This window comes from Ochotona curzoniae, unplaced genomic scaffold, assembly GCF_017591425.1.
Source record: "Ochotona curzoniae isolate NIBS_2020 unplaced genomic scaffold, NIBS_Ocur_1.0 scaffold_4937, whole genome shotgun sequence".
NCBI classification, from domain to species: domain Eukaryota; kingdom Metazoa; phylum Chordata; class Mammalia; order Lagomorpha; family Ochotonidae; genus Ochotona; species Ochotona curzoniae.
In genome coordinates, this window is record NW_024467126.1 from 631,722 (window position 1) to 654,566 (window position 22,845).

Genomic DNA, 22,845 nt, shown 5'->3' on the forward strand with positions numbered 1-22,845 from the left:
TTGGGGTGTGGGAGGAGGGACATGCTCTGAGCACACCTCGGGGCCTCTGCTGTCCCCTACCCCTGCGCCCCAATGTGGCCCTGCCTTCCCACTTCTACCCTGCCACTCCCACGGCCCTCACCCCAGACTGGCTCAGGGACACGTCTGGGGAGTATGGCTCCCGAGCCCCCAGGGCCTGGCCAGGGAGGCTACAGCCTCGCCTGCAGACGACCCTGGCGGCCACGATGTGCTCTCCCCAGCGGAGCCTGGCCACGGCTAATCGGGGCAGCCAGAGGCAATCCCTGTCCTGGCGGCCACGGAAGTAATCGGGGATTAGCAGAGGTGGCAATGGAAGATAGATCCTGCCTGGCTCACTGGAGGGACAGCAGTGACCCCGCTGTGCCAGCAGACCAGCAGGCAGGAGTGGGGTGACGGCCAGGGACAGCCCTGGTAGCTCCAGGGCCATGGGGCTGGGTCTTGGGTGAGGAGGGGACAGGCCAGTTCTGCAGCAGTAAGGGACCCATGGTGGGCAGGCCCGGGCCTGGCGGAAGGGATTCTGTGTAGGGGTACCTGGGGCATGCAGTGTGCGCACCACCAGCACCGACTCAGGAGGCAACGCCGGCCCTAACTCAGGGGCTGTAGGTGGGGGGCTCCTGCAGGCTTGGCAGGAGGGGTGCTGGCCCTGAGGGGTGTGTGTGGTGGGGTGAGCTCCACCCTGCACTCTTATCCACCGCCGCGGGAGCAGAGATGGCGGCCCTGAAGGAGTCTGTCACTGGAGCTGGGCCGTGGCAGGCACGGTCATGATGTAGATGAATAATTGAAACGCTCCGATACATTTATTATCCCTTTAGTGCGAAAGTGGCAGAGAAAGACAAGGGTAATTGAAAAGGAGCGCACAGATCTCCCCGGAAAGCTGTGCGCTTTGTGGCCAAGTAAACAGCGCAGTCCCCGGCTGCGGGCTGCCACTCCCCGCCTGATTTAAGACTCACCGCCCTCCTACTCACCTCACAACAGTGACTGGGATACCCAGTGGTGCCCTGAGCTGCCTTCTGGGAGGTGGGGGCCATCTTGTGCTGCTCCACCTGCTGAACTCCTATACAGCCTTCAGAGCCCAGGCAGGCCCAGTCCCCTGACTCTGCAGAGAGCTCCCCGCCCAGCTGGGTGTCCTCCAGGACAGAGTCAAATCCTGAGTACCTGGCCCCTCCCCCAGCTTGGACAGCAACCCCCCAAGGGAGCAGCCAACACACCCAAGCCTGGCCTGAGGCCTGAGAGGGGCCCAAGGGGCAGTACCCCCCAGGGGAGGCCCTAGGAACTCTCCCCCAGGCCAGGGTTCCTCTGCTCTCAGTGCTGAGTCTCCCACTCCTCTAAAACAGGGGCTCCCCACCCAGGCTGGCCCCTAGGAGGACAGCTAAGTAACCTCTGAACGCTGGCCCAGGAGTGGCCAGGCAGCAGGGGCTGCTGGGGGGAGGGCAGTAGGGGCTGCGGGGGGGAGGGCAGCAGGGGCTGCTGGGGGGGAGGGCAGCAGGGGCTGCGGGGGGGAGGGCAGCAGGGGCTGCGGGGGGGAGGGGAGCAGGGGCTGTGGAGCAGTGGGGGGCCAAGCAGGCGACTGGAGCGGGATGGTGGGCAGCACGGGATACAGTGTGCCCCATGCACAGGGTGGGCTGGGGCAGGGTGGCAGCCTGAATCTTTGCAGCAGGAGCCTGCAGAGACCCGGGGGCAGGGCAGGGGATATCTGGGTGAGCTCAGGTGGAGGCCCAGCCCTGCTCCCCTGCAACAGGTGAAAGCACCTTAGGGCCAGACCAGCAGGGACTCGGGAGGGAAGTGGGGGTAGTGGCAGCACCTGCATGGCAGCTGTGGGGCGCAGAGGAGGTCCGGGGCCATCTCCCATGCCAGGGTGGTGCCAGACCCCCTCCGGCCTCAGCCCTGTGCCGTCCACTCCCCGCCACCTCCACCTTGTTCCAATCACATTAGCGGAGTGACAGCCCCGGCAAGCACTCGCGGCGGCTCCATAAATCTCGGTCGGCGTTAAAAGCCTGGACTCCGGGCCCACTTCCTCCCAGGGTCACGGCCGCACCATCCATCTGCTCGCCAGTCAGGCCCCGTGCAGGGCCCGCCCCCAAAGCTGCAGGGGGAGCCACGGGCACCCTCTCCGGGGGCCCTCCACTTTGATTTGGCCAGGGTAGGTACCCCTCTCGACTTCCCAAAGTGGGGTCCACAAGCTGCCCCTTGCTACCTGCCCTCTGACGTCATCCCCTCCCTGAGCACCTGTTCCACCAGGCCCTTCTGGGTGCTGTAGACACAGTCCTCCCTGCTCCGAGCAGGGGATGACAGAGACCGTTGCTGACACCCCCAGGCGGGGGGCAGGGAGGCACCCCTGAGAAGACTGGTGAGGTTCAAGGGCAGCATGCGGGCAGGGGGCTGGACCGGGAGTCTGAGGGGGACCCTGGCCTTGGCTCAGAATAGGGGTGACAGGCTGCCGTGGGAGTTTAAAAGGCCGCACCTTGTTCAGCCTGCCCCATCCTGACCAAGGGCGGAGCGAAGCTGCAGCCATTCTGGTGGTCTTCGCCTGCTCCCCACCTGCTGGCTGGGCTCTGCCCACCCCTCTGGGCCCATAGGTGCTCCTTCCTGGGCCTGCATTGTGCCCAGGGACCCAATTCCCAGCACCCTGCACTCCTCACACTCCCACCTAGGTCTCGGGTCCTGCTGCAGGTGCCATCTCCTCCCAGAGAACTCTGGGTCACAGGGTTGCTGTGCTTGCTCCAGGGGCAGGGAGTGGGCGGGCTCGAGGCCTGGCACGCACCAGGTCACCCCCAACCCTGTGCACGTGTCCAACCCCTCCCCCTCTGAGCCCTCCCCTAGGACAGGCCCACCTCCGAGGGTCACCATGTCCGTCCTGCAGCTCCCAGTAAAGCCCCTGGCTCTGGGCCTCGGTCGCCTCCATGGGGACAGCCAGAGGAGAAGTTGGGGGTGGTCGGTGCGGGGAGGCGAGCGCAGCCCGGAGCAGCCCCACCCGCCTCCCGCCACCCGCCGCCCGCCTGGCGACAGCACTTAGTTATTCCCGACCTCCGCTGCCCCTTTTATTCTTCCCCCTTTTAAAACCTGGCCTGGGCCCCGCCGCCGCGGGTGTAAACATGGCGCTGGGATTTATCCGACGGCGCATTAACCCCTGGCCTGTGGCTCGCCAATCATCCAGCCTCCTGCACAGACAGCGGTGGCTGCCCTGCCCGCTGGCCAAAGGGGCTGGGGGTCCCCCCCAGTGGGGTGGGGATGAGGGGTGGGAAGGAGGCTACAGCCCCAGGGTGACCAGGAAGGCGGGACTGAGGGGCCCCTGGGGTGCCCTCCAGGTCACCCCTGCACCTCAAGCCCAGGTTCTCAGGCCCACCCTGATTTGCCTTCCACAGCCTCCTGGTGGTGACCAACAAGGTCAGGAGCACAGGGCTCTCCAGGCTCCCAGGGCGGCGGGCTGGGCCCTTCTCCCTGTCTCAGGACCCTCCCCCCCAGGGCCAGCACACTCATCCCACGACAGGCCAGGAGGCCTGCATCTTGTCCGGCCGCGGCTGTATGATGAGGGAGCCAGGCCTGCTCCCACTCGGGGTTGGAGAGGAAGACAGGGGTAAGCTGCCCAGAGCCAACAGGGTTGGGGCAAGGGAACGCCGAGGGTTAGGGCTGTGCCCTGGCCGCACCCCGAAACCAGAAGTCAGGAAGATCCACTCACCGCCTCCGCCTCCAAGCAGCGAGCTGTTGGCTGTAAGAGAAGAAAGAGGCGGGTTAGCCGGTTGCCGGGAAGGCGGGTGCAGGGCCAGAGCCTGGGGCCCCAGCCCTCGGAGCCATGAGCGGGGGCGGGCGTGGAAGAGGGGCCCACAGGAGGAAAACCGGGGTGGCCCACCCCGGGAAATGGCCGCACACGATGCCCAGGCTAGGGGCGGGGGCAGCGGCAGGCTGAGCCTCAGCTTGAAGGGCATTGCTACCAGCTGGGCGCTCCTAGGGAGCTCCAGGACTAGGGTTCCACGGGTGGATAATCGGGCCACGTGCCTGTTTTCTCACGTGTAAATGAGAACAACCTCACCTCCCAGAGCTGGGGTGAAGCTTCTGGCTGCAGGACAAGCCTGGGTGACCTCCCCCGTCTTGCTCTTCCCAGCTGGCTGTCTCCTACTGGGCTAACGTGGGGCAGAGCGGGCTGGGGCTCATAGCCCCGCTTTCTGGGACCAGCTCCCGCCCACGAGGCCTGCAGCCACGACACCCCCATGGCTGAAGGGCGCGGGATGGCCACATGCGCGCGAGCAGGTGCGGCCCAGGTGCGCCGGCGCCAGGTGAGCCTTCAGAGCCTCCTCACCCACAACACCTGCTGGGTCCTGGGGAGGCTCGGGGCGCCCAGGGCAGGACCTGCGCCCGACAGGCACCCGTGCGCACGCTGCTAAGTGGTGTCGCCGGCTCCGAACAGCCGGTCTCCCGGAGTTGACAGCTCCTCGCTTGGGGAATAATTAATTCCATAGCCCGAAAACCCTGGGCTGCGAGTTGCCACGTTACTGGGGAGATTAATACGAGCAGCTAATTAAGATGGAGCGGCACAGAGCGGCGGGGCGCTCCAGGAACAGGGCTAGGGGCCGCTGGGGGGCGGGAGCAAGGCAGGCTGGGCGACTGGGGTCACAGCAGCCAGGAGTGCCAGCAGGTGAGGGGCCCTGCCCCAGGCACCGTGGTGGCCTCTGTGAGGACAGCTCGCCAGGCCTGACTTGAGAGTCTGTTATGGGCCCTGTACCAGACTCACAGCAAGGCCCCCAAGGAGGTGCGCCTGTCCCCATGTCACAGGGAAGGAAATGAGGCCCTGAGAAGGGTGGGGGGCGGTCCCAAAGCGGCTCCACCGGGACTGGCGGGGGTCCGTTCAGCACGCAGGGACTGTCCCAGCTCCTGCTGTCTGTCACATAGTAGGCGGGCGCATGCAGTGGGCCAGGACCCTGCAGAGAGCACCCTGGCAGCATGAGGGGTGCGGGCTGTCGGAAGTCCCCCACAGGCCCGTCCTGGACAGCAAGTATGGATGGGGGTCTCAGGTCACCCCCCTGGGCGGGCACCTGCAAGCCCTGGCGCTGTCAGGCGCTGCACTCCATGGCCCAGGGCCCACCTCCCCCGACACTGCTCTCTCTTAATTAACAGCGGCTGCAAACGAGCTGGCTCGCACCCAAGCAGGCGCTGCGCCAAGCGGGTCGGCAGCCAGCCGCGACAGGGCGGAAGGGGCGCTGACCTCCCGCCTGGGGCCCGTCAGGAGGGGAGGTCACCCCACCCTCTCCCTCCCTGCCAACACCCCCGGGGGGCCTGAGGGGGCAGCTGGAACTCTGAGGGGTTGGCCAGGCCCTGTAGGAAGGCACGCCTGGTGTGTGGGGGGTCTCTTCCATAGTGGGTAGGCTCATCCCTGACCCCTGCTTGCAGGAACCCAGGGACCCAGGCTTTACTGCAGAGAACCCGGGGGTGGGGTGGTCTGTGAGCTCAAGAGGGGGCTATGAACTGCCCAGGCTTGGCCTTAACTCAGGGGCCATGTCAGGTGTTCCAAGGCGGGGACAGATTCCAAACCTGTGTGGGCCCTGAGGGCTGGGGGGGCGTCCTGGTCAGCCTCCTCCAAGAGGCCTGCCTGTCAGTCCCACAGCAGGAGGGGGGAGCGGCCCAGCCCTGCTGGGTGTCCCTTGCCACCTGATGATCCGGCTTCCAGCCCAGTGCCGCTCCTGTGACCTTGGGGTAGCCCTCCTCCTCAGTCCATCATGGCTGTTACTGCCAAGTCCTTGGTCCTCCAAGAGGAGGCTGGACACTGGGTCCCCTCCTCTGTCCCTAGCCTTGGCTGCTCCGGCCTCGGGCTGAAACTGCTCAGGGGTTGGTGGATGGCCCACTGCTCAGCAAGACTGAGGTCCTAGCACTTGGCAGCCATCACCGCAGGGCGGAGCTGGCCTTGGCTTTGCTCAGTAGAGCACCAACTGTATGCCAGCTGTGTGGGCACTAGGCATGTGGAGATGGACACTCGAGGAGCCTGGCCTTGGGAGCTGCCACAGCCGAAGAGTGATATGTGACTTAATGCAGTCTACACGCCTGGAAGGCTTCCCAGAGGAGGTGGCTGGGCGTGGTAGGGGAAGCCTGGTACAGGGCCCTGGAAATGAAGACCAGTGGGAACAGGACATGGCTTCACCAGAGGACCAGAGAATGAAGAGGCCCTGGTGGGGGATGGGGTGGGGGCAGGAGGACCGTGCCTGGGGTGGGGGAAAGCCAGGGGGCTCTGGGAGCTGGGTGGGGGTGGGGAGTGAGAGTGGGCCAGCCAGAGGCGACTGTGCACCCCTCCTGCTGTGGGCTGGCATTGAGATCACAGTGCCCCCCATGGCGACAGCACCTTACCCAGCCCAACACAGCCCGGGCACTGCACACACTGAGGGGCCCCAGCAGGCATGGCCTCAGGCCCGGCATGCTTCCAGCAGCTCAGGAAAATGTCAATTTTTTGTAACATAAAAAGAAAAAAGAAATGAAGTTCGAGGTCAAAGAAAATGTTTTTAAACTATAACATTTGTCTTCATGCCAACAGCATCCTGTGCGCAGTTTGCCGCGGTGATTGGTGGAGGAAGGGACGCCCCCTTACCCGGCCTGGAAGCTCCTGCTGTGCACCCATTGGTGTTCCTAACCTGTGTCATTCCTGGCTTGCTAGTTACAATCTTCCTGACAGGCCCCATGTGGAAAGAGAGTACCTCCCCTTTGTTGCCAGAACAAAGACTCGGCCCCCTCCCCCCACCGTGCACCTCAGGCTCCCCTCCCTCACATGTGTGCCAGTTCCTGCGGCCCCAGGGCCTTTGCCCATGATGTTGCCACCAGCTGCCCCACCCTAAGATCCACCCTTGCAGAGCTGGCCCCTCCTCACCAGGCAACATTCTCACCCTCTACCTCAGCTCCCCTCCTCCCGCGGCTCCCAGGGCAGAGGCCGACAGGTGCCCTCCAGCTTCCCGAGCAGCCCCTACAGGTTGGCCGCCCTGGCCGGCCTCCAGCAGCCTTGCAGGCGATCCGCCCCCCCCCCCCCCCAGGGCTGGGGGCCGGGCTCCCTGACGGAGCAGGAGGTGTGTGGGCGGCTGGCCCAAGGGCAGAAGTGGGACACCTAGGTTACACTGCCCCCTTGGCAGGTGCAGCAGCCTCCATGGCTGCTCCCTGACAGGGAGGAAGGAAGTCCTCCTGCTGGGGGCGGGCTAGGTGAGGGGCGCCAGAGAGAAGCCGCAGTGACCCGAGGAAAGTGCTGAGCAGGTCCCTGGGCCTGGGAGGGGCCCTGGAGAGCAGGCACGGGGTGACATTGAGGCCGGCACCACCCCCCCACGTTGCATCCTCCACACATCCCTGCCTGGAGCGCCTGCCAGCTGCGGGGGCTGCTCCCCGGCACCCCCTGCCGCATAGCTTGGCTCGCTGCCTCTATGCCCCACATGTTGCCTCCACTGCTCATGCACCTGGGCTGCCCACGTGGTGCTGCGGGCACCGAGCTCACCTCCAGCGGGGAGACGATCCAGAAACCACAGAGCAAGAATGAACTTGAACAAGAGTTGCCGTGGATGCCAGAGGTTGTGAAGGCAATAAAAGGGAGAAGAGAGTGGCGGTGGGCGGGCAGGTGGAGCCTGACCCAGAAAGGGTGGCCTTGGGACCCATGGGACAACAGGAGGAGGGGGCAGCAGGCCTGGAGGGGTGGGGAGGGCCCTGCTGTAGCCCAGCTGGCAGAGAAGGAGGACGGAAAGGTGAGAGGGGCCCTGAGCATCCCCTGGGGCAGCTGGGAGCAGGGGCAGGCTGCCTGGGGCTCTGCATGGGGGTTGAGGGGTGCTGCTGACCACTGCACTGGCTGCCTTCCCAGGGCTCCCCTGGGGATCCGGAGCCCCTCCCCCTCCTCCGGAGCCTGCTGGCCCAGGGGCTGGGTGCCACTGCTGCCGCCTGTCTGGGCCCGGGCAAGCAGTGTTCATGCCAGCTCTGGGTCCCACATGCCGGCGGCGGGATCCATGTTACTTAAGGGCGAGTCATTTAAAACAGGTTTGAGATGAGAAACATCCCGCAGATGGCCTAGAGAGCGGAGTGGGCTGAATTCGTAAGATAAAATAAGAAACTTCAAAGGCACCTCCAGCAGCTGGCACGTTCCACGTGTCTACCAAGCGCCATCCCCCCAGGCCAAGGTCAACGTCCTCCCAGCTGGGACTGTCCGGCCAGGTTGGGCGGACCCACGCGAGCCTTTCTGACCCTTTCCCAGCCGAGAGGTGGGGGGACAGTGAGGGAGACGGGCCTCCTGGACGGGTGGGGGTACACAGGGGCTCACGTGTGCGGGCACCAAGCAGACCCCCAGCGTCCATGTGGGACCACTGCCACCATCTCAGATGCACACGTTGCTTCCCACCCCATTGGCAGATGGAGAAACTGAGTCCCAAGGAGGAGCCCGTCTGGGCAGCTCCTCCTCCTGGGCCTCAGCTCCCTCAGCCTGCCTATCAGCCAAGGGTGGAGGTAGAGATGATGAATGAGCTGGCAGGATCCAGGCCTGGTGTACTGCACGTAAAGCCACCGCCTGCGGTGCCAATGCCGACAACCCAGGTGTGAGTGCTGCTTCAAGTCCTGACTGCTCCCTGCTTGTGGCCTGGGAAAGCAGCTGAGGATGGCTTGAGTGCCTGGGGCCCTGCACCCATGTGAGAGCCCTGGAAGAAGCTCCTGGCTCCTGGCTTTGGTCCGGCCCAGCCCCAGCCATTGTAGCCATTTGGGGAGTAAATCAGCAGAGGGAAGATCTAACTCTGCCTTTCATAAAATAAATGAATCTTAGAAAAAAAAGAAGGTGCTGTAAAATTGCTGAGGCCATATAGCCCCCAGTGGGTGGGTGTGGCTGTCGAGGGCACGGGCGCCTTCCCTGCTGGCCAGGACACCCTGAACTCAGCATCACAGAGGACCAAGTGTGTGGGCGCCTCCTCCCAAGGCCCCATCCCTACGCCCCCCTGCGGACTCCCAGCTAACCACATCGCCGAGCGAACCTGGAAACCACATGAGCCCTGAGTCCTGGTGTCCCCAGGCCAGCACAGAAAAAGGGTGAGATGAGCTGCAGCCACAGCAACAATGACAGTGGTGGCGGTGGCCCCAGGACCTTGCTGGATGCACAGCTCCATTATACAGAAGGACAAACTGAGGCTGTGAGATGCATGGGCCAGGGTCACACAGGGAACCTGGCCAGCCAGCTCTGGCTTGGTTGGACCAGCACCTCTCTGCTTTACCTTGGACCCGAGCCCAGGGATGGGTGAGGTGGGAACACAGCTGGGCTTCTTCTGCCCCTTCCTCCGCCTCCGCCTCCCTGGAGGTTACCTGGCTGTGCTCACAACTGCACAGCTCTGGCCACCCCCTCCCTCCTTCCCACATGCAGTCCACCCGGTACCTCCGTCGTCCTCTGCCCAGGGCCTGGGGATACCAACCCTCCTTTGCCCAGTGTGGACCGCCTGCCCCACAGGTCTGGTCCCTGGGCACCTTCCACTTTAGTGCTATCTCCTTCGGTAACGAATTTCCAGTTAAGGCCCCAAGTTGGAGAAGAGACCCAGACAGGAAGCAAGAGTGCAGTGTGAATCAGCCATCCTGTCCACTGGCTGGGCCCTGCTGCACCTCCCACGGGCCTGTGGCCTGAAAAGCAGGTCCCTGGGCCCACCCTCGGGTCTCCAGCCGCCTCTCCCACTCTCCCCACCCCCAGAGCCCCAGCCATTTTTGCTGCTTTACTGATGAGGAAGCGGGGGAGGGGCGTGTTTGGAGGGGTTGGGTGACTCGTCCAGGTCACGGCGCTGGGGAGGTGGTGTGGCTTCAAGGGGGTGCCAACTGCTGCTTGACTGTGTGTACATGGTGGGGGGGAACCCCTGCTGCCACGCATCCCCCAGAAGTCAGGGGTTCAGGCACTCAGCATCGACATTAGCATAACCATGATCATGACCAGCCCGAAACCCAATTACCCTGAGATGGCTTGGGCTCCAGCCAGCCGGTGTGGTCTCCTCAGTGAAGGAATGAGAGGTGGGCGGGTGCTGGGGATGGGGGGCCTCAGCCACAGCTCCCGCAGGAAGCATCCTGGAACCCCGGGCTCTGCGGCAGCTGGAAAACCACAACCGCCTGCAAGCAAAACTCAGGGTGGCCCCTCCGCCCCCCAATGCTGGCTGGCTGTGTGACCCCTGGAAACGCCTCAATTTCTCTGGCCTTCCATTGTCTTCTGAACAAAACAAAACGAAACTAAACAGGGAGTATTTGCAGAGAAAACCAAACCAAGGATTGGGGGGGTGGCAGGGAGGAAGAGGTGCCCCAGGTCTGACTGGCCTGCAGGCCTGGCCTCCATCGCCAATTCTGGGAGGGTTCCAGCACCGTGACCTTGGCCTCACGCTGGACATGACTCCCACTGAGTGGTGGGCTGGATCCTGCAGGCCCGTGCTGTCCTCTGCTCTCCGGGGGTGGTGTGTGTGTGTGTGTGTGTGTGTGTGTGTGTGTGTGTGTGTGTCCCTTCAGCTGCCCATTCTGCCACAGGCCGGCAGCGAGGGGCTCTAGGCCACCTGTGTACCCAGGGCCACACACGCACCTTCCTCTTGGGTGCCCGCTGTGGGAGCAGTGTGGCTGAGCTGGGCTGCTTGCGCAGTTTTAACTTTGCTAGTTATTACCAAATTGGTCTCCAAAGTGGTTGTTCTGATGAACGTTTTAAAATATAAATTAGATCATGTCACTTCCCTGCCTTAAGCCCTCTGATAGCTTCCTATTATACTTAGAAAGGAAATGAGCGCTCTCCTCCATGACCACCATGCACCCCCCCCACAGGCTCCTCTCCCTCCCATGTACCCCAGGGCCTTTGCACCTCTCCCTGCCTGGCACTCTTATTTCAGCTCTTGTCCAACCTGGCTCCTCCCTCTCCTCTGGGTCTCATGTCTCCTTCTGCAAGGAGTCCCCCTGATTTCCCAGTTAAGGTGCCCATTGCCAGCACGTGGGCATGGAGCGTAGCAGCTGAGCTCATCGGTGAAGACCTTCACGGCCCAGACCACACCCCAGTTCTGGCGGCTGCTGACACAGAGGCTGGGAGGCCTGGAGTGATGGCTGCGTCCCTGCCACGCCTGGGGGAGACCTGGATGGTGCGTCCACCTGCGGCTCCGGCCCTGGCCCAGCCCTAGCCGCTGCAGGCCCTGGTTGTGAGCCAGTGAGCGGATGGGAGCTCTCGCGCTGCCTCTCAATTAGGTGAACATATTTTTACTGCTGTGTTTATTTGTCCTGATTCTCTTCACTCCCTCCTTCGCCACCCTCAAAGCAGCCTTCGGGGTTTGTTGGCTCCTGGACCCCAAAGGCCTGGGTGGGGCCTTTTAGGCCCACGTGATCCTTCAGCAGACACACGGGGCGGGGGTGCTGCCAGAGGACCGAGGGTCCCTGCCCGGAGCCCTGTAGGCCTGGGATGCAGGCAGCATGCAAGGGCGGGCGCACCCTGATCCTTCTGCCACAGCCCTTGGGGGTGGGGTGGCAGTGCAGGTGCAGGAGTAGCGAGGTGCGGAGCTGGGCTGCTCTGGGAGTGGGTGCGCCAGCCGGGCTGAGCTGAGACAGGCGCAGAGCACCGGAGGCACAGCTGCACCCAGGGGACCAATTATTGGCCCGGGCAGGAGGGATCCCAGCGTGGCTGGATCCAGTCAGTGGGAGAGGGAGCCGTCAGGGACAACGCTCGGCCCTGCGGCCTTCCTCCACCCTCGCCAGCAGCGAGAGGGGCTCCCGGCCCGCCCCCTGGCTGAGGCCCTGGGGGTCTTAACCTGTGGGGTCACAGCCCTCCATTCCATGGACAGCTTCAGAGGCATCCCCAGACATGGCCACAACGAGTTCCCCCCCACCCTGGACCTCTTGCAAGGCAGCCCTGCGTAAGACAGGTCCAGAAGGCTGGCCACCACACAGGGTGTGGCATCGAGGCTGGACCTGGGTCGCTCGCTGTGCAAGGACCTCAGGTTGGACACAGAGAACTTCCCGCCAGCCGCGGCTCCTGCGTGCACCTGCCAGGCCTGGTGATCAGACTTGATCCCAACCTGGGCCCTGCCCCGTCTGCCTCAGGGTCCCGCGGTGCCAGTGCCCCGTCCTCCCTGTCTTTCCCGGCTTGAGCTGCACTCCGTGAGGGAGGAGGAGGCTGCCTGGCGGCCATTGGTATGCGAAGCCAAACCTCGGCCCCCGCGTGGCCCAGCCTGGGCTCTTTAAGAACCGCTCCTTGGCGCCGCGTGCCGGTTGCCAGGCAACCCTCCTCCCGCCCCCTGCCTGCCCGGGGACCCCGCCCCTGCCCTCCTTGCTCCACCCCCGCCCAACCCCAGCAGGTGCCGAGCTGGGAACCTGCGGGTGCAGGTGAGAGGGGCTGTCAATGACCCCCACCCAACCGGGGCCTGTATTGCAGCTCTGAACTCCCAGGATTTGGGGATGTGGACCCCATGTTTAGGGATATCCTTTCCCCTCACTGTCCCAGACAGGTAAAGCTGGGGGTCCCAGAAGATGCCATAGTCCAGGCCTGGGTGGGAGGGCAGGACTCAGGAACCCCACCCAAGCCAGCATGCCATCTTCAGTGGTATCAGCTATCCCAAGTGCTGGGGGACAGAGAGGAGCTCGGGGGAGGCCTCAGCGGAGTGACTGGGCAGTGGGAGCTAGGAGGGGCAGGGCTGTGGGAGAGACTGAGGCAGCGACCCAGCTGCAGGGGGCACAGACGAATGGGGCATTGAGGAGGGTAGAGGGCTTGGCCAGGGCGGGGGGTGCCTCCTCCAGCATCTCTCCAAGGCTCCCAGCTTGACTCCTGGGGGTCCTTGACATCCCCATTCCCAGCGGCTCCCCTCCCAGCTCCCCTGTGGCTTCCTGTGGCCCTGCCCTCTCTGCAGACCAGGCCCCACCCCTTGCTTCCTCCTTCCACACCATTCCAGTGCCAGTCTGCAATCAGAGGGAGGCTCAGGCACCTCCTGGCCACGCCTCACTTCTGCTGCCTTCTACCCCTGCCCAGCAGCCTCCACACCCTGGCACCTGCTGATCCCTCCGTGCCACACAGGTCCCCTCACTGCATTCTGCTAGGTCCGGCTCCAGCCCAGCCCCCATTGTATGCACCAGAGGCGGGGGACCCACCCACCCCGAGGTGCTCCCAGCACAGCAGAGGGGTGGGTAGCAAAGCAGGACCACCAGTGATGCGATCAGTCATGCCCCCTAGTCTCAGAAATGCCTCCCACAGCTGCTGGGCAGATGGGCAATTGAGCTGAGGCCCCCAGGGGAAGCTGGGGTGGCAGAGGGAACTGGGGCTGCCTGTGAGCAGGTCTGCGCCCCTCTACCTCGCTCTGCCCACAGGGACACCCGTGTTGGGAGGTAGTGGGGTCAGGAGGTAAGACCCTTGCGATGGTGCCAGTGGCTTTACTAGAAGAGGCATGGCTGGAGTCCCCAAGCTTGCTTGGTTGTATGTGTGACAACCTCCGTGAACTGGCACTGTCCCTGGCAGCAGAAAATCTCCCCCAAGAGGTGAGCCCTTGGACCCCCAGAGCCGAGAACTGCCCTGCCCTGCTGCCTCTCTCCATTCCCTGGTCTGCGCCCTGGGCTAGGGCAGTGGCTGCGTTAGAGAGGCAGGGTCAGGGGAGGCCTGGGGGTGGACATGATGCGTCTGGGGTCTGAGAAGAAGACGCACAGCCGGGGTCTGATGAGGTGGAAGGACGGGGGACTCCCGGCTCGGGGGCGGGGCACCTTCCAGGCCTTCCGGGGTCTCCCAGCTCCCTGGTCTTGATGTTTTTGTCCCATCTGTGCTGGCTGCTGGAGCAGCAGCTCTTGGGCTGGCTCCCTGGCTCTCTGACCTGGGGCCCTTCCTGCCATTCCTGGCCTCACGCTGATGGGCAGGAAGGCCCAGCCTTGTACTGGGTGCCCAGGGGAAGTTTTGTGCCTAGCAGCAGGGAAGGCAGCACGGTGGGGTTCAGGTGTTGGGGCGCAGGTCCAAGGAGCTGTAGGGCCTCCAGCGAGGGCTGCTGGGCTGGCCAGGCACCCTGGAGTGGTGTGCATAGCTAGTCTGCCACAAAGCCACCTGCCTGTGATTCTGAGCCAGCAACCCAGGGTACCCTGCACATTGCCCGGGCTGTGGGACAGGACCAGGAGGCTGGGTGCTCAGTGGCTGACTCTTGGGGCCCTGGGGGGCCCTCCTAGACAGAACTCAGAGATGCGCTGGCTGGCACTGTGGTGCCATGGGTTCACTTGCCCTTTCCAATGCCAGCAGCCTCTATCGGAGTGCTGATTCAAGTCCCAGCTTCCAGTTCAGCTCCCTGCTAACAGACTTGGGAAGGCAGCAGATGGCTCAAGTACTGGGGTCCATGGGAGACCCGGAAGTTGTTCCTGCTCTCTCACTTGGCCCGGCCCTGGCTCGTGTAGGCATTTGCGGAATGATCCAGAAATGGAAGATCTCGCTCTCTTTCTCTTATTCTGCATATGAGATATCTTTTTTTTTTTTTTTTTTTTAAGTCAGATATACAGAGAGGAGAGACAGAGAGAAAGATCTTCCGTCCGGTGGTTCACTCCCCAAGCGGCCGCAACAGCCGGAGCTGAGCCAATCTGAAGCTGGAAGCCAAGAGCTTCTTCTGGGCCTCCCACACGGGTGCAGGGTCCCAAGGCTTTGGGCCATCCTTGACTGCTTTCCCAGGCCACAAGCAGGGAGCTGGATGGGCAGAGGGGCCGCCAGGATTAGAACCGGTGCCCACATGGGATCCCGGTGCGTTCAAGGTGAGGACTTGAACTGCTAGGCCACTGCACCGGGCCCGAGATATCTCTTTAAAAAGATTAATTTATTATTTCCAAGTCAGAGAGAGAGAGAGAGAGAGAGCGCTTCCATGAGCTAGTTCATTTCCCACTGGCTGCACCAGGCTGAAGTCAGGGCTCCGGACCTTCCTCTAGGTCTCCCATAAGGTCCTGGTGCCCAGGGGACTTTCTCAGGCCATTACCAGGGAACTGGATGGGAAGTGGAACAGCTGGGACTTGAACTAGGATGCCAGCATTGTAGGCAGAGGCTTTACCCAGTACGCCACAGTGCTAACCTTGGAGATACACGGAATCCGAGATTGGGACAGGAAGCGTTTAAGAGGTCGCTGGCTCGGGGTGCGGTTGGAGGGCATGCCTGCTCTGCGAGTTGAGGCTGAGCCCAGAGCCATGCCCACTGCCCCCTGGCCTGTCCTGGTCATTACCTGGAGCCTCCTGTGGGGAAGACCCTGCCCTGGCCCAGACAGCACCCCTCCGCGATCTCACAGGACCACCTCGCTGGCCCTGTTCAGACTGGGGGTGGAGTGGGGGGCCAGGACCGTGCCCAGCGTGACTAGCCATGAAGGGGTACGGTAGTAAGTGGAAGTGGTCCCAGTGGTCCAAGGGAGGCAGGGCGGCCAGGGTGCTGTGGGCAGGGTCAGGGTGACCTCAAGTGTCCAGTGCCAGGGGCCCCCTGTGCCGGTTGCCAGACGCCGCCCCGGTTACGGCTGCTGTGGGAGCCAGGGAGCTGAGGCGTGGCGAGCTCAAGGTTGAAGCCACAAATTGTCACCAGGTCACATCCTTCCTGGCTGAGTGCCCTTGTCAGGACCTGGCGTGCAGGTCAGCTTGGTCCTTCTGGGCCTCCGCGCTCCCCACCAGCTCGGGGGACGGTCCTGAAACGCGCAGAGCACCCCAAGGGCTCAGTAAGTGTTTGTTGACTGAACAAGTGAGTGTCCTGCATCTCAGGGCCGACTGTTCCCCTCTGCAATCGGTCTTCCTGAGGCAAAGTCCAGACTCCCCAGGTTGTTCGAAGATGCCACACATCAACCGTCCCGTGTTGCACAGGAGCCCCCCAACTCTCATCCTAACTCAGATGAGGATTCCCCCTCAGCCGTCATGGCACCTGGGTGCCGGCTGGAATCAGCTTGTCCACTCGGAACCTTTCTCTCAGTTCCCTGGTGATACTATTGTAAATGTTGCCAGCACCATAGGGGGCTTCCCCACGTCTTGGGGAGGGGCTCAGTTTCCAGCTTTGCCACCATGGGGTTCAGCAGGGCCCAATCATTCCCCCTCCACCCAGACCCCTGATGCCCCGAAAAGTAGCTGGTACATCAGTGTGTCCCCTTGGACCAGGAGTGACCACCAAGCATGGCTGAGCAGGCGATGGCTCATTAGCCAGGTGGCATAGCATGGCCATTAGGCCACAATTACCAAGATGATATTTTGATAGCTAAGGATCAGGTGGCAAATAGAGCTGTACCTGCACATCCACCAGAGGCCCTGAGTGCCCACTCTCTGCCAGCCCCACACGTGACAGGGGGTGATGGTGGGGCTGGGAGCCATCTTCCCTTCTGCCAACTGAAGAGGAAGGCAGACAGATATGCTGAGCTGCACACGGTGCCATGACCGTGGGGTGATGGAGCTCCATGTCCTGCACGCACCTGGACCCTCCTGGAGAGGAGCATGGCCTGGAGGTGCGGGCGCTGTGGGGTGGTGGCATCGTGGGGGATTTATTCTCTTCCCGTTATTGTTGGCATAATGCTGTTTAGGCAATAAATGAAAATTGGGAGGGGAAAAAAGAGCTGTTGGGTGAATTGAGTAGAAAGTGGGAGAAGGAAGAAAGGGAGTTAAGGGGGGCTCAGATGGGAGAGGAGCGGAAAGAGGGGCGAGGAGGGGGGCTAGCTCTGAGGGAGAGTGGGGGGAGCAGGAGGGAGGGAGAGGGTGCCTCTGTGGGTGACCCATCCCCCAGCGGGGATCTGGGAGGTGGTCTGGCCGGAAACAGCGGAGAGCAGCCTGGGCTGGGCCTTGGAAGGTTCTAACCCAGGGCCTGGCACTGGAGGAAGGGGCCTGTGGAGAGGAGCCTCGCCAGGCTGTGAGGGTCCTGGGGTGGAGCTGGCAGTGGAGTGGGGGGCAGAGGCAGGGACTCTGGGAGCAGCCCCTTCAAGTGGTGATCCAGCTCAGTGACAAGGTGACAGGGTCCAGCCAGAACAGGCAGACAGGACACCTCCTTAGTGATCTGTAGGGGGCCAGGCACTTGGACAACAGGAGGGGGCTTTGGATCGAGACCACACTAGCCCCCACCCACAGCGCAGGCGCGCCCCTCCTCCCCAGTCCCCACAGTGTCCCAGTCTCTCCAACCACCTGCTCAGGCAAGGTCCCTAACCTCACCCTAACCTTGAACTTAGAGTCCTTGATGCTTCCATTTACTACCAAGGACACCCAGGCTGCGAGAGGTTAAGTACTGTGCCCAAGGTCATAGCTGGTGAGGCCAATGCCTGGGCTGGCATCTGATCACCTAGGCAGCCGTTGGGGGCACCTCCGAGGGCACTGACATGTGTGGCTCCTTGGGCAACGGGAGCAGCGGGCGTGGGCCAGGCGGCGAGGAAGGGGTTATCAGCACACAGAGGAGGCGGTGGGTACCGGTTTGTGAATGAATGCACGGGGTCGGGGGTGGGGGCTGAATGAATGGCTGGCTGGCAGGCTGGATGAATGAGTGGGGTGCAGCGGGAGGCGGCGCGAGCGAGAACCCCTCTCTTCTCCCGGCGCCGGAGGCGGGTTTGCCTCGGGAGCCTCCCTTCCCCCCTCCCACCCCACCACCCCCCTTTCCCAAGGGGCAGGTTCCCCAGGCCGCGCGCCCCACCCCCAGCCGTTTTAGCCGAGGGCAGGAGGAGCGGGAGGCGGAGGCCGCCGCTCCCGGGCTGGGCCCAGTCCCCGCACGGCAGCGCAGCCTCCCGCGCCGGGTCCCGCCGGCCAGTGCGCAGCGCGGCCCCCGCCCCCGCCGCCTCCTCCCCGCCCGCCGCCTCCCCTTCTCCCCGCCCGCCCGCTCGCTCGCTCGCTCCGCGCCTGCACGCACGGCCCCCGCCGCCGCCGCCGCCGCGAGGGGAGAGGCATCCGCACAGCCTGGCTCCCGCGCCCTGCTCGCCGCCGCCAGCCCTTGCTCCACGGAGCGCACCCGCCCGGGCACACGCAGCCCGCCACCGGCGCAGCCCCGCGCACTCCTCCCGCGTCTCCGCCGGGCGCCCGAGCCGGGCAGATGCGCCGCCGCGCGCCCCCCGCCCCGGGCCCGCCACCGTGCTCCGCCGCGCCCCGGGGGCTCCTAGCCCGGGCCCCACAGGGCGCCCTCCGGCTCGGGTTCGTGCCCGCTCCTTGGAATAACCCCTGAGGCTCCAGCCGGCGTGCAAAGTTTCCCGAGGAGACCCGCCTCCCCAGCTGCTACGCAGGTAAGGCGGACTGAACAGGCGGGGGCCGGGGCCGCACGCCCGGGACGGGGCGCCGGGGCCAGCGGGGCGCGGAGGCGCGGCGGGCTCGGGAGGCTGCTCGGCTTTGCCCCGGCGCGGCGGAGGGGACGCGCAGCCTTTGGGATTCGGGGTGGGAGGTCGGGAGCCGAGCGTAGAGCGCTGGAGGCGCTGGCCCCACCGCCTGGAGGTGCGGGGTGCGCGGCCAGCAGCTCCGCTGTCCCCAGCAGGCGCTGGAGAGGGCGGGCGCTCGGTGGAGCCCCAGCCCAAGCCGTCGCTGCTCACCCTCTACTCCATAGAGGCGGCCAGGCCCGCGGGGTGGAGGGGACGGGGGTACCAGGCTGGGTGGGTCAGTCCCAGCTTTGGCCCCACACCGGGGCAGTGGAGGGTGAGGTGTCCGTGGTGAGGGCGCCGGCCGGCCAGGCGCCGCGCTGCCATCCCCGGCAGCCGCGTGAGTCACGGTTGGAGCGAGGTTTTATTTTTAAAACGACTTCAAGGGGGGCACAGGCAGCCTCCAACTTCCCTCCCTGTGCGCGCGGAGGACTGGCAGCCTTGTGCCTGCGCGGCTGGAGCCGTGCACCTGGCAGCCAGAGCCCTGTTAACTTCGGGGCTGGGTGGGTGGCAGCAGTGACCCTTCCCCAAGATCTCCGGGCCAGAAGACGCGCAGGCAGGGCACACGCCCTCCCCCTGGGAGCGCAAGAGGCCCAGAGGCGAGGCGGCAGGGAGCCGAGGCTCTTCAGAGCTCTGGAGGAGGAGGAGGAGAAAGTTGTGGGGCTGCCCCACGGGAGCTGGTCCTGGCTCCCCCCCCTCAACCTGGGGAGGCGCGTAGGGCCTTAAATCAGCTGGGGCCCAGTAGTTCTCCGAGGCCCAAGCTAGAGCTCTGATGTGAATAAATAAAGCCCAGCCTGGGACAGGGATAAGGGGGTACAGGGGGTGTAGCCACCCTCTGAGGAAGGATGGAGAGCAGCCCCTCTCCCGCGGGGTGGCACTGGAGCTAGGGACAGGGATGCTCAGGAGCCAGCAGGCTCCAGGTGGAGGCCCTGCCTGCAGTGGGGGGCTCCAGGCTGGGGTTTCTGGCACAGAAGGCCAAGCACATCTCTTCTTGCCAGCCGCAGGAGGACAGCGCAAACATCACCTGTCAGCTGCTGCTGACTCTGTGGGCGACTGTTCAGAAAGGTTTAAAATGGAAATAACCTAAGCTGCCCGGGGGGGCCCTGTGGATCTGGGGGCAAGAGGGAGCCGCTGGGAGCTCACATCTGGCTGTGGGGCTAGCCAGAGGCAGGTCAGACCAGGAAGGAGGGCAGAGGTGGCAGAGTATGAGGGGGTGTATGGGTGTGTGGGGTGGGCAATGTGTGCCCAATGCAGCAGACCCCTAGCCCCGCTGTGCTGTGCTAGGCTTGCCGAGTTGGAGCCCCTGGCTGGTCAGCTGTAGGCAGCACTAACTTTTGCCAGCCCCTCACCCCTGCTGTGCCTGGCTTTCCATCGCCTGTATCCCCACCAGAAGCAGGAACTGCTTCCCAAGGAGCACCTGTCGCGGGTCGCTAATGGCCCTGGCCCTGTTGTGGGCCTAGGGCACCTGCAGAGAGCTGGAAGGTTTGGGGATCAGCCTGCTCTATGCAGCCAGTGTGCTGGCCCCCAGCAGCAGTCCCCTGATGTCCCCGAGTTCCCACTCCACAGCGGCCCTGGACAGTGCCGCCCAGTTTGTGTCTGGGGCTGGAGGTCGTGCTGAAGCAGCCGTGGACTTGTCACCTGTAAGCTCCTGGGTGAGCCAGGCCTACAGCCTCCCCTCTGGTGCCCCTGGGTCCTGCCCTGTCCCTCCCTGTGAGGACAGACACGTGTCCTGCAGGTGAGCAGGCAGGGCAGGGCAATGCATGTGTCAGCCCACCAGTGGCATGGTACAGCAAGTTAAGCTGCCACCTTCCAAGCCAGCATCCCCTACTTGGGTGCTGGTTTGAGTCCTGGATCCTGACTGCTCATCTTGCTGCTCACGTACCTGGGAAGGCAGCAGAGGGTGGCCCGAGCCGTTGGGTCTCTGCACCCACATGGGAGACCCAGATGGAGCTCCTTACTGCCCTTTGGCTCAGCCTGATTGTTGAGGCCTCTCTGGGAATGACTAGTGGACTGAAAATTCTCTCTCACTCTGTCATTCTGCATTTCCCAGAAGGAAGTACATCTTAAAAGCAGGACCCCACAGGCAGCTTGAGAGGAGCCAGGAACCCCTGGTGGCCCTGTTGTGGGGACTGTAGAGGGACCAGTCACCGGCCAATCACAGAGACCCCTGGCGGGCCAGGCACAAGGGAGGGTGAGGGCACCATGGGGTGCTGTGAAGCCCTGCCTGCAGTGTGGACGGCTGCTGGCAGCTGGGGACATAGCAATGCCCCTGCCCCCATCCAGGGTCCGGGTTGGGCCCATCTGGTGCTGTTGTACTGCGGGGAGGTATCTGGCTGGGACACTGGGCTGCCACCCGAGTCCTCCTGATGTTCCCAGGAGAACCTTCTATCTGGCCTGCTGGTCTCAGCTTTTGGGGAGTGGGGCAGCTGCCGTGAGGTGCTGTAGGCATGGTTTGTTTCGCAGGGTTCCCGCTTGGCACTGCGGGGCCCCTGGCAACCCCCTCCCTTCCCCCTCATTCTAGTTCCCTCTGTGCTCAGGCTTTCAGGCTTTGAAGTACAGGTAGAGACTGAAGCCATCACTCCTCCTGCTGGCGGGGCAGGGAGCTGCAGCCCTGGCCGTGGCTGGCAGTGGTGACCTCTAAGGGCAGTGGCTATGGCTGGTGGCCTTGTGGTCCCTGGTGCACTGGGTGGGTACAGGTATGGGCTGAGAGTCAGGGGTGTGTGCCGCCATGGGGGTGGGGCATCACTGGGCCTTTAGCTGGGGTCCCCTGGATGTGATGGGGGTCCCCCCCTCACCTTAGCGGTCCCTGGAGGACAAAGTTCAGGCCTGCTACCGCTCCTATCAGGGGCCTAAAGCACATGTGTCCACTCGTGGGCCATGAGGAGGCAGTTATCATCCCGGGCGATCTCGGGGCTGGGAGGAGATGGGCAGTACTTGCCCTGCCTCACAGGGCTCCGCGGACAGCTGGGTTTATGCAGCCTGTGGTTGCTCAAGCAGCAGGTGGATGGGGCGGGCCCCCCAGAGCCTGGCTGCTCCCTGGGGTCCCCAGCTCTACGATGATGTCAGTACTCTGGGGCCTGACTTGCTGTGTACGAGTTGCTGGGTAACTGGGGAGGCTGGGGGGCCGAGGCCACAGACGCTGGGGGTGGGGACCGCCTAGCAAGGGTGCTCCCCTGAACCCATGGCTCCATCTGCTGTCCCCCCTCTCCTGAGGATTCATTCATTCATTGTTTTGTGGGGTCGCTGTGGTGCTGGTCACGGCCAGGTGCAGTGTTGGGCTCTGGAGGAGACATGATAGTGAGAGAGAGCTGTCGGTGGGCGGGGGGTCCTCGGGAATTCACAGTGAGGGGGTCTGCCACACCCTTTCCACCATGAGCAGAGGGGCAGTGGGCAAGGTGCGTGAGAGCCTGCTGGGACCATCCCCAGGGAAGGGTGGGCAGGAGTGGTGAGGACGAGGGCAGGGGTGAGAGCCCAGGGGACAGGACGGGCTGAAGTAGAAGGGGGCTGCGTGTGGACCCCTGTGCGGGAGTGAGGCCTCGGGCGGGACGCTGGCTGGCTACTGGGGTGCATTGTGCTGCGTCCTCTGCTGCCCCCACACACTCCTGGGTGCCCCTGACCCAAGAGCTGCGGATTCCGCTGCATGGCTGGGTTGGGAGGCACTGATGGCCACCCGAAGGCCCCCCGAAGGCCCCCTGGGCTTGGAATGTCCGGATGCTCCCTGGAGTGGCAAGGGTTGCAGGGCTGAGAAGCGCTGGGGTGCAGGCAAGGGTGGGGGGGAGGCAGTGCTGGCCTCGCTGCGCGAGCTCCGCTAACCGCTAGGGGACGCTGCCTCCCCGGCCGAGTGCGGCACCCCGGCACCCCGGCACCCCGGCACCCCGGCACCCCGACACCGGCCCCTTGGGCGGGTGGGCGCATCGGGGCTCGGCGCTACTGGGGGTCGGCAGGCACGGGTCCTGGCCGTGGTGGCTGAGTGGCTGTTGTGAGGCGACTCTAAGCAATACATACATTTTCACTCCCCTTTCCCTCCTTCTACCCGAATTAATCATTGGCACCAGATTACAACAGATTTAGCAAACTGTAAAAAAAAAAAAAAAAATCTAGTGCGTGCGAGGAAGAGAGTGAGCAGGGGATGATGGCTTGGGAAGGGAGATGGCATTTATCCATGGAAGCAAATTGCTCCTGTCGAGCCGCCGCCCCCCTCGCCCCTGCCCCTCCAGCGACGCCTGGAGATGCTGCTGGGAAAATAGCCTCCCAGATGCTGTGGGACACTGGCGCCAGGAATGGGCTTCTCTGGGGAGTAGTGGGTGGAGGGCTGCCAGGCGGAGGTGGGGCCTTGGAGCAGAGGTGAGCTAGGCGGGCAAACGGCTGAGTGCCCACTAGGACACTGGGGTGGGTGGCAGCAGAGGGTGTGGCCACCTTTCTGCCAGGACACCGGGCCTGGGGTGCCTCTGGGAGCTGCTGTCCTGGGCTCAGGGCTGGACAAGGAGCTCGGCAGGGCTGGGTTGGGCAAGTCGCAGAGGATCGTGGGAGTTTAGCCCGGCTCCTATGCAGCCGAGGTGGATGGCGG

The 22,845-nt window shown here is 64.0% G+C and overlaps 1 protein-coding gene across 2 annotated transcripts in view; it reads right to left on the minus strand.

Annotated features, from left to right (window-relative positions):
- The window catches only part of MACROD1 (mono-ADP ribosylhydrolase 1), a 106,830-nt gene that overhangs the window by 5,385 nt on the left and 78,600 nt on the right, over nucleotides 1–22,845 (minus strand). For both annotated transcript variants that reach the window (XM_040971009.1, XM_040971008.1), the window contains exon 4: nucleotides 3,695–3,724. In XM_040971009.1, the coding sequence (XP_040826943.1) occupies nucleotides 3,695–3,724 (30 nt within the window). The remainder of the gene's footprint in view (nucleotides 1–3,694; nucleotides 3,725–22,845) is intronic.